The 14,303-nt window shown below is 40.2% G+C and overlaps 1 protein-coding gene across 1 annotated transcript; it reads right to left on the bottom strand.

Annotated features, from left to right (window-relative positions):
• Positions 1–7,152: 7,152 nt before the first annotated feature.
• Positions 7,153–14,266, bottom strand: LOC106581779 (peptidyl-prolyl cis-trans isomerase G). Its single transcript, XM_014164072.2, has 13 exons — positions 14,112–14,266; positions 13,599–13,675; positions 13,417–13,491; positions 13,207–13,314; positions 13,070–13,114; positions 12,903–12,990; positions 12,491–12,520; positions 12,206–12,345; positions 10,151–10,355; positions 9,876–10,052; positions 9,692–9,773; positions 9,451–9,596; positions 7,153–9,219 (listed from the first exon to the last, which is right to left on the bottom strand). The coding sequence occupies exons 2-13, from the start codon at positions 13,657–13,659 to the stop codon at positions 8,178–8,180; spliced, it is 2,199 nt and encodes a 732-aa protein (XP_014019547.1). The 5' UTR covers positions 13,660–13,675; positions 14,112–14,266; the 3' UTR covers positions 7,153–8,177.
• Positions 14,267–14,303: the final 37 nt, after the last annotated feature.

Raw genomic sequence — 14,303 nt, 5'->3', positions numbered from 1 at the left:
TTATCTTGAATAGATATCTAGTTTACCTAATTGTATTGTCTATACACTAGGCTAATTATGCACACTCCTTAAAGTCCAAGGATTTTACATGTTCTGTTTGATGGCGAATTGACTCTGGAAGCCAAAACAGCCAAATACTCCAGCTAAACGTGAATCGAAGCGCAATTGCAGTATGGCTCTAGAAACATAAATGTACAAATATTAAAGCAACAACTATGCATAGCATACCACAGCAAAACATCATTGTTAAACCATGACCATAACACTGTTGTTTTTCATTTCTTCCAGTGCATGTAGTTGATGGGAAAAATGTAGAGATGCAACCACCAGATCTCGACCAGTCACTATTTTTCCCAAAGCCGAATGGCTCCGAATTCAAGTAGTTTGAACCAGGAGAATAAATACAAGGAGTCTAAAGGAAGCATCCAAATAATGAGAGGCTCTGCACCTGAGGTCACCTGTAGACATTCCGTCACCATGAAGAATAACAATGCACAACACAGTAATTGAGTACACCGAGACGTGAGGATGTGGCTCAGTTGGTAGAGCATAGCATTTGAAATACTAGGGTTGTGGGTTTGATTCCCTCAGGGGAACTAGTACGAAAATGTATACACTCATTACTATAAGCTGCTCTGGAAAAGAGCCTACTGAAAATGAATGAATAGACCATTTCAGTTTTCACATCGAAATAAGCTGCATTTGGAAAGTACTTCAAGAAACTGGAAAACATATCAAGCAATATTAACTTTTTGTACACATAATTATCAGATTCAAGTTACAAATGCTGGTAAACACCCAAATACATTTAGTTAAAAACCATTTCACTATTAGCGGACTGATATGTCTTCATCGCGGGCCTTTTTTTATTCTGCATCCGCACAAAGCAACAGGAATTAGTGATGGGCATTCCGGCTCTTCCAAACGGCTCTTTAAAAAAAAAAAAAGATATTTTGTATTTTTTCAAGTCAAACAGTTTGCGATAGTTTGACTATGATTGGTGTTAAAACAATTCTAATTAAATTAAATCATACTCTACCTTAACCACAATGTATTTAAAAATGCATTGGTTTGTTATGAAAAAGAATGCTATTAAACATTTGCATTTAAAATATAACATTTTAATGTATGTAACAAAGTGCATATAAATCTAACCATTCAAAACGAATACAATCTGAAACAGCATAATAGAATATTGCACCATATCAAATAAAAATAAATAATTTGCAAAACTGCAGCATCCCACAAATTGAAATAAATGTAAAAAAGGAGGATGCCATTATACATGTGCATTTAAAGTATAACTTTATTAATGTATATAAACAAAGAGCATAAATGCAACAATTCAAAATGAATACAATCTGAACAACATAATAGAATATTGCACCTTATCAAAGAAAAATAAATAACAATGTGCAAACCTGCAGCATCCCACTTAAAACATTAAACTGGTCCCTCTTTTCTCTCTCTTGCCATGTTATAACCAGCAGCACACAGCAATGCTGACCACATTTTGCTTATATGAGAGATTTGCATTCCGAAATGCAAGCTGCCTCACTTTCGAGGGGCTGATGCGGTTCCTTCTCGCAGTAATTATTTGTCTTGTTTTCGAGAAGACCCTCTCAGAGGGAACGGATGTGGCCACTTTGCAGAGTCTCCCTGTCATGACTTTAGTAAGCCGCGGGTAGACAGAGGCCTTGTTCTTCCACCAGCTCAGCGGATCGGACCTCCATTATGACATCTGCTGAGGGATTCCTTCGTGCTGCATCCCCAGTTGCTGTCTCGTCAAACAGCATCCAAACAGCAGACGTTTGTGGCACTACTGCTGGTGCTTCTGCTCCATCTGATCCCTCTTCTTCCTGTTGCCCTGGTGCCTGAGCCAGCTGACTGCTGGGGCTGTCCCTCCCTGCTGCTGAGGTTATTCTTTGAAGAGCCTCATCAATCACTCTGGCGTCACTGAAGGCTAACTTCTTAAACCTGGGGTCAAGTGCAGCGGTTTCTGATACCGCGTGATTACTGTTCCTAGGCCGTCATTGAAAATAAAATAAAAATCTTAACTGACTCGCCTAGTTAAATAAAGGTAAAATAAAAATGTAATAAAAATTATATTCTGTGGAACTTTCTGTCCATTGATGAACATAGGGTGTCCATCAACTCTGTCACATGTCCTGTGGTTACATTTGCTTCTCTCTGGCGGCTGGCTGTGATTCGCTGCAGACCCTTACACGGGAGTATCATTTTTGAGGCTGTCACATAGCTGAAAAGAGAGAACAGTAACTTATTAGTTCAGGCTCATGTTTTGTCTACTGATACTACATTCTACTCTACTGCTCATATACATTATAATACTGGATTAAATAATGATGTAGTCATAACTGCTTACTGTACCTCTCTCCACTGATCTCCACAGTGACCTGCACAAAGGGTTCCAGGACTCTGCAAACCTCCACCACCTCCCATTCCTCTTGGGTCAGAGCATCAACAGGTGCATGGACAATGGCCAGGCAGGGTAAAAGGTAAAATGCTGAATTCCACCTTGTAGTGTAGTCTTGTTTAGGCCTCAGCTCAGGCATCCCCATCTGGCGTTGTGTAGACTTTCGTTTTTCAACACCTACTGTGCTCCTGTGGAAGTATTCCACAGCTGCTTTCACTTTGTCCAGTGGGCTTCATCACCTTCAGAGCATCTCTTACAATCAGGTTGATTGTGTGGGCAAGACATGGATGATGGGTCCATTTTAAAATGTTCATGGATTTGATTATGTTAGCTGCATTGTCGCTAAAACAGACCACTTTTCCATCTACTTGCCATTCTCTGGCCACTCAACAGTTCCTCTGCCAAGTTCTCTGAGGTGTGTCTGTCGCTGAACTCAAAGCAGTCCAGAAGACAGCTAGACATCGAACAATCTTCAAAGAAGTGACATGTAACTGACATGTAAGTGGTTACCCTTGATGTCCAGCAGTCAGTGGTCAGGCAAACTGCAGTAGCTTTTTGGACTCTTTCCCACACTGAAGCCTGTGTGCTCTCGTACAGTTGTGGAATAAGTGATTTTGAAAAGGTTTTCCTGCTTGGAGTTGTGTACATTGGAGTTAGACTATTGCTATAATTTCTAAAACCTCTGTCGTCCAAGATCGAAAATGGCTGGAAATCGGTGGCAATCATTTTAGCCAATGCAATATCAATGTGGCCTTGTTTTGCTACAGACATAGACTTTGGCATGAACTGGTCCATAGAAGACTGCGTTGCTGTGGGTACAGAGTAGGCCTACTTGACTGAGTGGATACATCTCCACGTGTGGAGGTGCTGGCTCCACCACTATCACTAGCAGGCCCACTAGTTTCTCAAAGCTCCGCTACAGCTAGTTTCACAGTTGGGTGCACAGTTCGCATATGTCGGTGTAGGTTGTGTGCAGAACCAGCTTTATATGATATTTTGTTTTGGCAAATTCTACACTGTGCTCTAACATTGTCTACATTATTAAAATGCATCCAAATGCTACTGTGCTTCCGACTCATTTTCCAGCTGTTGTTTTCACAGCTGTCCTTCCTCTCTCTCCTCGGGTCTGCTAAGTGTGTGACTGAGTGAGTTGGCTCGGCCCTCCCTCATGCATCTTTGGTTCATTGGTTGACACTGCGTGTCTGATTGACAGAAACAACAGGTGAGGCTGTTAGTCTGAGCAGACAGTCAGAATGAATGTGTGTGAGCTTGAGCACTTAGGCCTATATTATTTTATTGATTTTTTTGTTCATTCTATTCATTTAAATCTTTTGATTATTCATATCTTAATTCTTTAATATTTTTTATAAATAGATTCGGCTCTTTTGATATGCGAGCCGGCTCCCAACATTCACCTACAAGACCCGGCTCTTAGAGCCGACTCGTTCGCGAACGACCCATCTCTAGTAAGTCTCATTGAATCCTAACAACCTGGCAGCAGTTATTAAATTGAATATCTAGGTCATAGACTACCAAATACTCTACCATGAAGTAGAATGAATTTAAACGTAGTTCAAATAGAATAGACTGAATGCTCTCAATGGTTTAGTATGATGAATCGTCTCGTCCCATAGAAGGGGGAGGGAACATGAAATAGATAGAGAACGGGAGAAGCTGGAAGACAAAAAGAGAAGCTGGAAGACAAAGAGGCAGAGGAACTCCAGCGACTAAAGTTGCTTTTTCTGTGGAAGCAAGGCATGCAGGAGCAAAAGAAAGCAGCGCAGCAGAGAAATTACATTTATGTCATTTAGCAGATGCTCTTATCCAGAGCGACTTACAGTAGTGAATGCATACATTTCATAACTTTTTTTTCCCTCTCTCTTTCCCATACTGGCCCCCCGTGGGAATCGAACCCACAACCCTGGCATTGCAAACACCATGCATTGCAAACACCATGCTCTACCAACTGAGATACAGGGAAGGCTTAATAAATACCATGAAAGCTCACATGTTAAGGTTTTAGGATGTAAGAGCAATATTACACAAGATTCATGGAGGTGTATTAATGAATCCTGCATTTGTATTTAAAGAAGCATCTCTCTAACAGAGATATCATTAGAGCAATATAGGCACAAAAGCAAGAGATGGAGGAGGAGCGCAGGAGGCTTTTTGCAAATGCAAAACAGAAAATTGTGAAGTTAAGGAAAGACAAAGAGGAAGAGATGTTCAGGTGAGTAGAACATGGTTGAAAAAGGAAATCACATGAGAAAACATTTGAAGTACCACAATAAGAAATATATATCTGTGGCATCACTAGTCAACAGTTGTCTTACAATTCTGAAAGTCTCATGGGCATAGATTTGTGAAGCCTCTTCTCCCTCCTAAGGGAGGTCCATATGCACAGGGAGAGGATCATTAATAAATTGGCTCCACAACAGCAGGGGCAGATGGACAATGAGGAGCTCATTGCCAAGGCTATTATTGCTCAATGGCACAGCAGCAGAAGGAGATGGCTATGCTGGACTCCGTTGCCTCACACAGAGAAGCCATGGTATGGCATGTGCACCCTACCACAAGCAAGGGGTCAATCGGAAGCTCAAAATATTATTCTCACCAAATTCAACTCTGAATGAATATTTATCAAGGAATAGGTCTGTAAGTTACTAACAACATGTACCATTATCGTAATGACACTGTATTTGTTATTTCAGAGACAAGAACAGGAGCAGAAGGAAAGAACCAGAAAGCCCTTGACAGATAAGTCAGTTAAGAACAAAGTCTTATTTATAATGACGGCTTACCCTGGCCAAACCCTGACGATGCCGGGCCAATTGCGCGCCGCCCTACGGGACACCCGATCACAGATGGATGTGATACAGCCTGGAATTGAACCAGGGACTGTAGTAACGCCTCTTGCACTGAGATGCAGTCCCTTAGACCACTGCGCCACTCGGGAGCCCTGTGCTTTACGCTACGATAGAGGCAGACAGAATATTTATAGAAAAACAACACCTGAAGGCACAGAAAATTAGAAGATGTGTCAGCAACTGTTTCACTTATAATTGAGCTACATAAGATTACATTTAACAATTGAAATATTTCTGTTTAGGTTGAAAATGCCAAGGAACAGCACATAAGAAAACAGGATTTTGAGACCAAAAATGCAGAGCACATTGCTGTGGAGGAGAAGCAGATCCAGCAGTATGCAAAGAATGTGATCAAGACATACAATACATACACCACAAAGCTGCCAGGGAGGGAATCGGAGGTGGTCCTGGCCCCATCTTTGGAGGAGTGAGACCAAGTTACTTGGTTCAAGAATGCACTGGTGTCCAGATGCCCAATTACATCAGCAGTATGTCTCAGGACGTCAAAGCGCTGAACGAGACGTGGTATGTTCAGCAATCCAAGAAAAAAACGTGAAGTCACATGGTAAAGATCTGTTGAAAAGAGTAACATGGGCTGCATTTACACGTCTTTTTTTTCCACTAATTGGTCTTTTGACCAATCAGATCAGCTCTGAAAGATCTGATGTAATTGGTCAAAAGAACAATTAGTAGAAAAAAACTGAATTGGGCTGCCTGTGTGAACGCAGCCATGGTCAGGTAAAGCATGATTAGAAAAATAAACCAATGGAGAAAAAAAAATTAAATGTCAAGCATTTATGATATACCACCATTTAGTAATTTACTGCACATACAAAAAAGGAAACTTGATAGGCAGGTTGTTGACTGACATAGTGCGATGATTGCTGTCTTTTTCAGTGCTCCAAGATGATTCATCTCAGAATTATGGGAATGTAGAGATAGTGATAGTAACCAATGTCTCTGAAATTATATATTTTTTGTTTCGTTTTGAGAATATACACAGTGGTGGAAAAGGTAACAAATTGTCAAACTTGAGTAAAAGTAAAGATACCTTAATAGAAAAGGACTCAAGTAAAAGTCAGTCACCCATTAAAATACTACTTGAGTAAAAGTCAAAAATTATTTGGTTTTAAATATACCCAAGTATCAAAAGTAAATGTAATTGCTAAAATAAACTTAAGTATCAAAAGTAACAATTATTTCAAATTCATTATATTAAGCAAACCAGACAGCACGATTTGTTTTTTGTTTTGTTCACGGATAGCCAGGGGCACACTCCAAAACTCAGACATCATTTACAAAGCATTTGTGTTTAGTGAGTCCACCAGATCAGATGCAGTAGGGATGACCAGGGATTTTCTCTTTAAGTGCATAAATTGAACAATTCTCCTGTCCTGTTAAGCATTCAAAATGTAACGAATACTTTTGGGTGTCAGGGAAAATGTTTGGAGTAGAAAGTACATTATTTTCTTTAGGAATGTAGTGGAGTAAAAGCAAAAATTGTCAAAAATATAAATAGTACAGATATCCCCAAAAACGACTTAAGTACTTTACACTACTGAATATACACACAGTTCAATTAAAACTTGTGCACAAATTGGGAAACAATACTGATAGACTGGTCCTAGATCTGTACCTGCATAACAATAGTCAGAGTTGGATAAAGCACAGATCTGGGACCAGGGTATAGTTTCATTTTAATACAGCTTCCAATTTGCTCATTCATCCCCCCTTCCCCTCTCTCCCATGAACTACTCCACCAGATTAAAATGTGATGCATCAATGTTCTCTATATCTATTGAATCAATTGTCACTCTTCTGTTAAACAATCTATAGGCAATAAAACAAACATTTTAACCATATCCTTTTATTTCAAAAAAGATGTTTCATTAGGGAATATTGAATTCTGACCGTTTATACAAAGCCAGTGGTTTTCATTTATAGTTCAAAGGAAAGTCATGGCGAGGAATGTAACGCCAGTACGAACTAACATGGTGGAACATCACAGCAATGCATTTACACCTAAGGGCGAGTTAAAAAAATAATCATTATAATTCGAAGATGTACGGGGGATCTGAACATAAGCCCGTCTAACAAAAACACATACAATAATACAAAAAGCAACGTGTCAGTTTCTAATTCATTTGAGACTGAGGTCAGGAAAAAGTTAGAATTCCCTGAAACAGCCAGGTAATAAACAATTAAAACGTTTTTGTATCTGTAACACCACAATCATTTGACAAAATCAGCCCTTCAAATCAAATTGAGCCTTCTCTACTGACATGTACACTTAAGTCAGACAGTTTTACGTGTAGCGCTTACAGTATGTTCAGTGACAAATAATGCGACAGTTGGTAATTCAAACACTTATAAAAAAAAATAATAATAACCACATGATTAGTCATACTGGTGATGTATCCATGTAATATTAGTTAAGTAAGGCATTAAGCCCAGAAAGAACAACGCAGGACACCAAACTCATCCCTTCCATTACAATTATCACACTGGAATAACATGTCCCCTCAGTACCAGACAAAAAAAATGTGTAAAAATTAAACCTGACAAACATTTTATTGTCAGAAATGTTCCTTCCAACAGTCACATGTTCAGTCATTTCACCACTAACCCTCAATGCACATTACATTTCCAACATTTGTAAAATTAGTCTGACTGAACCCCCCCCCCCCCAAAAAAAACGAAATATCTCCTACCTTTCAAAACTTATGAAATCTTAAAATTGTACAAATATTCCAGAATTGGATCGGTTGTAGTATTTGTCTAAAATCGTTCTACAGCAGAACCACCCACGCACATTATTAGGTATAAACGGGTGAATTTTTCATTCCGATGATGGACAAGAGTGAACATTTACTGGACTAATCACGGTCATCAGAACTTGAGCTGTACTTCTTTTTCTTGCTGTGGTTTTTATCCTTCTCTTGGCTCTTTGACCTTTGATTCCGCTCAGGGCTTTTCCCTGTGTCTTTGGACTTGTGAGAGGACTCCTTTTCTGGGCTTCCCTCCCTTTTCTTCTTGGAGATGGGGCTCTTTCTACCCCTGTCCTTCCCTTTGCCCTCCCCTTCACTCTCAGAGTTGCTGCTCTTGGACCGCCTTCGTCTGTGAGTGTCTTCACTGTCTCTGTTCTTCCTCTGATGAGATGAACCGTCTTTGCTATGGTCTCGATTGTTGCTCTTACTCCTGGAGCGCCTGCCTCTACGGGAGTCTCTGCTCTTAATCTTGTCTGGACTCCTTGACCGATCTCGGCTCTTGGATCTACCTCTCCTTTTGTCCTCTCTCTCTCTGTGGCGCCGTCTTTCATTGCTCTTACTGCGCTCCCTACCTCGCTCTCTGTCCCGTCCTTGCTCTTTGTCTCGAGATGAGGCAGGTCTCCCCCTGTCCCTGCTTCTGCTGAGAGATCGGTTTCTGTCCTTTCCAGAGTTCCTCTCCTTGCTTCTAGACTTTGCCTTAAGCTTCTCACCATTTCTTCCTTTGGTCTCCTCTCGGTTCTTGTCAGCCTCAGTGGGTTTAGAGTGTTCTTTACTTCTAACACTGTCTTGAGTTCCAGACTCCGTGGCTTTTTCTTTATTGAGGTTTCTGTCCTTGCTTCTTAGGCGGCCCCTCTTATCATCCCCTTTGCTATGTTTCTGATCCCGCTCTCTGCTTTTGGACCTACCACTTTTCTCTTTGCTCTCACTGCGGCTTCGAGATTTGGCCTTCTTTGCCTTGTGTTTGTTGTGCTTGTCTTCAGTTTTAGAAGTGTCCTTTTCTTTGCTATTGGATCTATGGGAGCGACCTTTCTTCTCCTCTCGGTTTTTACTAGGGTTTTCAGCAGCGTGTTCATGCTTGTTTTCAGAGGTCTTCCTCTCTCTTCCTCTTGGAGCTATGCCACTCTCATTCTTGTCCTCTGTCATGTCACCCCTACAAACATAAATACAGAGTAAAGTCACCCTCACAGCAAACGCAGAATCCAAGTTAAGACTGAAGAAAACTTAAAATAACTGGCCCTTGCCTGATGATAACTTCTGATAATAAAATAAATTAGCCAATACTTGAGAAGCTGCTTAATTAGATAATAATAAGCTGCTTTATACTTCAACAGCCTGATAAGTCCAGCAACGGCAGTTAAAATACTAAAAAAGTAAGACTTACTTGTCACCCTTTATCCAACGGTCTCCGCTGGATGCTCTTGGTGCCCTTTGTGCACGCTGCATCTCATGGCGCCAGTGTGGAGGAGTCTCACTACGCTGGAAACGGTCCCTTGACCTTGACCTGGAGTGTGATGGAGTTCGATACCGCTGCAAGAAAGACTCAATTACCATTAACTTTCTAAACCCTTGTTTTGCAGAAACTGTATGATGATACTACTGTACTTGCTTGACAGTGCACTTACTCTTGGACCTCTGCCTTTAATCGTCCTGCCTGATCTAGTCATCAGAAGGCTCCTCTGATATGCTGACTGACAATGAAACATTCTGCAACAAAACAAAAACACATTTACATGAATATACTGTTGTTCCCAGTTGTAAAGGTTCAGAATGAAGTGGAATGTTGTTCCGTCTTGTCCATGAACTCACCTCTCCCTAGGCTTTTCCCTCTCCCTCTTTTTTTCCCTCTCCTTTCCAGACTCATCTTTTTGCTGCTGAGGACTTCTCCTCATAAGGAAACGATTTTCTGGGATAACAGGGATTTCCTCTGGTCGTACCGTAGATGTAACCTCTTCCTCTTTCTCATCACCACTGCCAGCCTCAGACCTACAGACATTACAGACCAGACTTAAAACCTATGCTCTAATGAAGGCGGTTGTTAGAGTTCACATGCTACGAAAGACATTAAAATAGTCACTACAAACTTTTTTTTATCTTTCTTCTTCTTCTTCTTTTGTTTCTTGTCCTTCTTTTTCTTGGACTCCTTCTTGTGCCTCTTCTTCCGTTTCTTGGGCTCTTTATCAGAGTCACCCTCAGATTCAGAAGAGTCGTCGTCAGAACTGTCAGAGTCACTTGAGCTGTCGCTGCCACTGGAGACGGCCTTTAGTCTTTTCTTCTCTTCTTTTTTTGCTGTAAAATGGTAGGGGACAGTTAACATACAGCACCAGCCAAAAGTTTGGACACACCTACTCATTCAAGGGTTTTTATTTTTACTATTTTCTACATTGTAGAATAATAGTGAAGACATCAAAACAATGAAATAACACATGGAATCATGTAGTAACCAAAAAAAGTGTTAAACAAATCAAAATATATTTTCTATTTTAGATACTTCAAAGTAGCCACCCTTTGCCTTGACAGCTTTGCATGCTCTTGGCATTCTCTCAACCAGCTTCATGAGGTAGTCACCTGGAATGCATTTTAAATAACAGGTGTGCCTTGATAAAAATACATTTGTGGAATTGCATTCCTTCTTAATGTGTTTGAGCCAATCAGTTGTGACATGGTAGGGGGTATACAGAAGATAGCCCTATTCGGCTAAAGACCAAGTCCATATTACGGCAAGAACAGCTCAAATAAGCAAAGCGACAGTCCATCGTTACTTTAAGACATGAAGGTCAGTCAATGAGGAAAAATAAGAACTTTGAAAGTTTTTTCACGTGCAATCGCAAAAACAATAAAGCGCTATTATGAAACTGGATCTTATGTGGACCACCACAGGAAAGGAAGACCCAGAGTTACCTCTGCTGCAGAGAATAAGTTCATTAGTTACCAGCCTCAGAAATTGCAGCCCAAATAAATGCTTCACCGAGTTCAAGTAACAGACACATCTCAACATCAACTGTTCAGAAGAGACTGTGTGAATCAGGCCTTCATGGTCAAATTGCTGCAAAGAAACCACTACTAAAGGACACCAATAAGAAGAGACTTGCTTGGGCCAAGAAACACAAGCAATGGACATTAGACCGGTGGAAATCTGTCCTTTGGTCTGATGAGTCTAAATTTGAGATTTTTGGTTCCAAACACCATGTCTTTGTGAGACACAGAGTAGGTGAACGGATGATCTCCGCATGCGAGGTTCCCACAGTGAAGCATGGAGGTGGTGGTGTGATGGTGAGTGGGTGCTTTGCTGGTGACACTGTCAGTGATTTATTTAGAATTCAAGGCACACTTAACCAGCATGGCTACCACAGCATTCTGCAGCAATACGCCATCCTGTCTGATTTGCGCTTAGTGGGACTATCATTTGTTTTTCAACAGGACAATGACCACAAACACACCTCCAGGCTTTGTAAGGGCTATTTGATGAGTGCTGCATCAGATGACCTGGCCTCCACAATCACCCGACCTCAACCTAATTGAGATGGTTTGGGATGAATTGGACTGCAAAGTGAAGGAAAAGCAGCCAACAAGTGCTCTGCATATGTGGGAACTCCTTCAAGACTGTTGGAAAAGCATTCCAGGTGAAGCTGGTTGAGAAAAATCCAAGAGTGTGCAAAGCTGTCATCAATGCAAAAGGTGGCTACTTTGAAGAATTTCAAATATACTTAAATTTGTTTAACAATTGTTTTGGTTACTACATGATTCCATGTGTTATTTCATTGTTTTGATGTCTTCACTATTATTCTGTAGGATAAAGTAATCCTTCTAACCCCCCCTAAAAGATTTAGATGCACTATTGTAAAGTGGTTGTTCCACTGGATATCATAAGGTGAATGCACCAATTTGTAAGTCGCTCTGGATAAGAGCGTCTGCTAAATGACTTAAATGTAAATGTAAAATGTAATTCTACAATGTAGAAAATAGTAAAAATAAAGAAAACCCTTGAATGAGTAGGTGTGTAGAAACTTTTGACTGGTACTGTAAGTGCTAAGGATACCTCCCAAAGCTATGATCCTGACGATAACACAGTCCATGATCTCCAATCTAAAGCAATAACAAGTTTAAACACCTTGCCAATTTTTTGGAATCCTACCAACCTTTTGATTTTGGAATGAGCTCCCCACAGTTCATAACTTTCACTTCAGAGTATGGTCTACTGCCAGTATCCGTCTTTTGACTCTCCATTGTCTGAACGACCTCTTGGCCAGAGATCACTTGGCCAAAAACCACATGGACACTAGAATAAAAATCAGCAAGTTATAACAAGTGATAATTAAGAACAGATCGCTATTTATCTAACATGCTCTTATTATCAAAAGACCATTCAATCAGATACAGATTACCGAACTAAGTTGCAACGCTTGTCAGAATATTATAATTACCCATCCAAGTGCGGTGTGGGTTTTGTTGTTCTGTAGACCAGGATTAAAACAAATGGAGCAGAAGATTAGAATGAGTCAAACATCTTTTTAGGTTTTGATTCACTCAAGATGCTAGATTTATGAATGACCAACTGATCAATTTTGCATTTCTCATCTCATATGTATATAATGTATTCTATTCAATTTTACTGTATTTTAGTCTATACCATTGCTCGTCCAAATATTGATATATTCTTAATTCCATTCCTTTAGATGTGTGTATTGTTGTGAAATAGTTAGATATTACTGCACTGTCAGAGGTAGAAACACAAGTTTTTCGCTACACCCGCAATAACATCCGCTAAACACATGTATGTGACCAATAACGTTTCATTTGATAATAGCAAGGCCCTTAAAACATTGATAGACTTACATGAAAAACTGTGATCCATTGGTATCTTTACCCCTGTTTGCCATTGACAGGAGGTACTCCTTGTTATGTTTGACAGAGAAGCTTTCATCTGAGACACAGACAGGCCATTAGTTAGTCCTTGAGGCTGGTTTTGATTAGAATATTAAACAAAATCTGTTGAGTCCTACCTTCAAAGAATCCTCCATAGATAGATTCCCCTCCTTTTCCATTGCCTTATTTACAGAAGGAATATAGACATGAGAATATCTGCAAATAAAACATTTCTACGTTTTGGTTGTTTGAGGCAAACACGTATTTCATATACCTTCACTGAAGTCTCCTCCTTGAATCATGAAGTCCTTCACAATTCTGTGGAATAGGCATCCTTTGTAATGTAGAGGTTTTTGTGTACCTTTTCCAATTCCTTTCTCGCCTACACAGAAAGTAAAGGTTTAGTCAAAACAGAGAAGACAATATGTGCATCATCTAAAGATGGTCTGAAATTAGTGTACCAAGACAAGAGAAAGTCAAATACCTGTGCAGAGGCATCGAAAGTTCTCACAGGTTTTGGGGCAGACATCAGAAAATAATTCTACCACAACTCTGCCAACTGCAAGAGAAATCAAGTTTGTGTACATTTTAGTAAAGCATCTCTACATTTCAGATATATGATTAACTGGATGGTAAGATCAAAATGGGAAAACTTTGCATTCTTACCCAGCACGTTACTGATGCCAATGTCAAAAAAGCAGCGTGGACGCTGGACTTTTATTCCCATTATCAAACTTCTGTAGCTGAAACCAACGTGTTTTGCTGTTAGTTAGCGAGCGTAACTTAGCTCGATAGCTAACTAACCTTAGTTGTTTACGAATACAAACATAACACCCATCTCTAACTACAAGCGGAGGCTAATATAGCCTATTCATTCGTTGGCATTAGGGCCATGGTGTATCAAAAACATGACTAGATTGTTAAGGTTAGCCGAGTTAAAAACACGCTTTATCAACGTGAATATCTAGACGAAACAATGTAGACTAAAACAACATTTTCATTCTAGTTAGTCGTTTTGCGGATTATGGCCTGCAAGAAGCTACGCTGCTAAAACTACTAGCTGCTGTTAACGTTAGCAGGCACTTAATGCAATGAAACATCTCCGTCTTTCTTTTGGATTCACCGCTATTTCAAATTTACATAACTTACAATAGCGGAAATATTAGAGAGTTGACCTACAAATTAGCTCAGTTGGTCAACTGAGGCCAATATCTCACGGTAGTTCTCCTCAACAAGGTGAAATCGAGTTTCATTCAGCGCTTCCTCCACAACGTTTTCTAAAGATGGCGCGACGGGAGAAGTCAGTGCATTTTGGGTAAAAAGATGCGCCAGTCAGCGCGCAGAAGACGGCCTTTCACACGTGCGGTCCCT

The sequence above is a fragment of the Salmo salar genome, chromosome ssa21 (assembly GCF_905237065.1).
Source record: "Salmo salar chromosome ssa21, Ssal_v3.1, whole genome shotgun sequence".
Taxonomy (NCBI): domain Eukaryota; kingdom Metazoa; phylum Chordata; class Actinopteri; order Salmoniformes; family Salmonidae; genus Salmo; species Salmo salar.
This window is presented reverse-complemented; position numbering and strand designations above follow the sequence as displayed.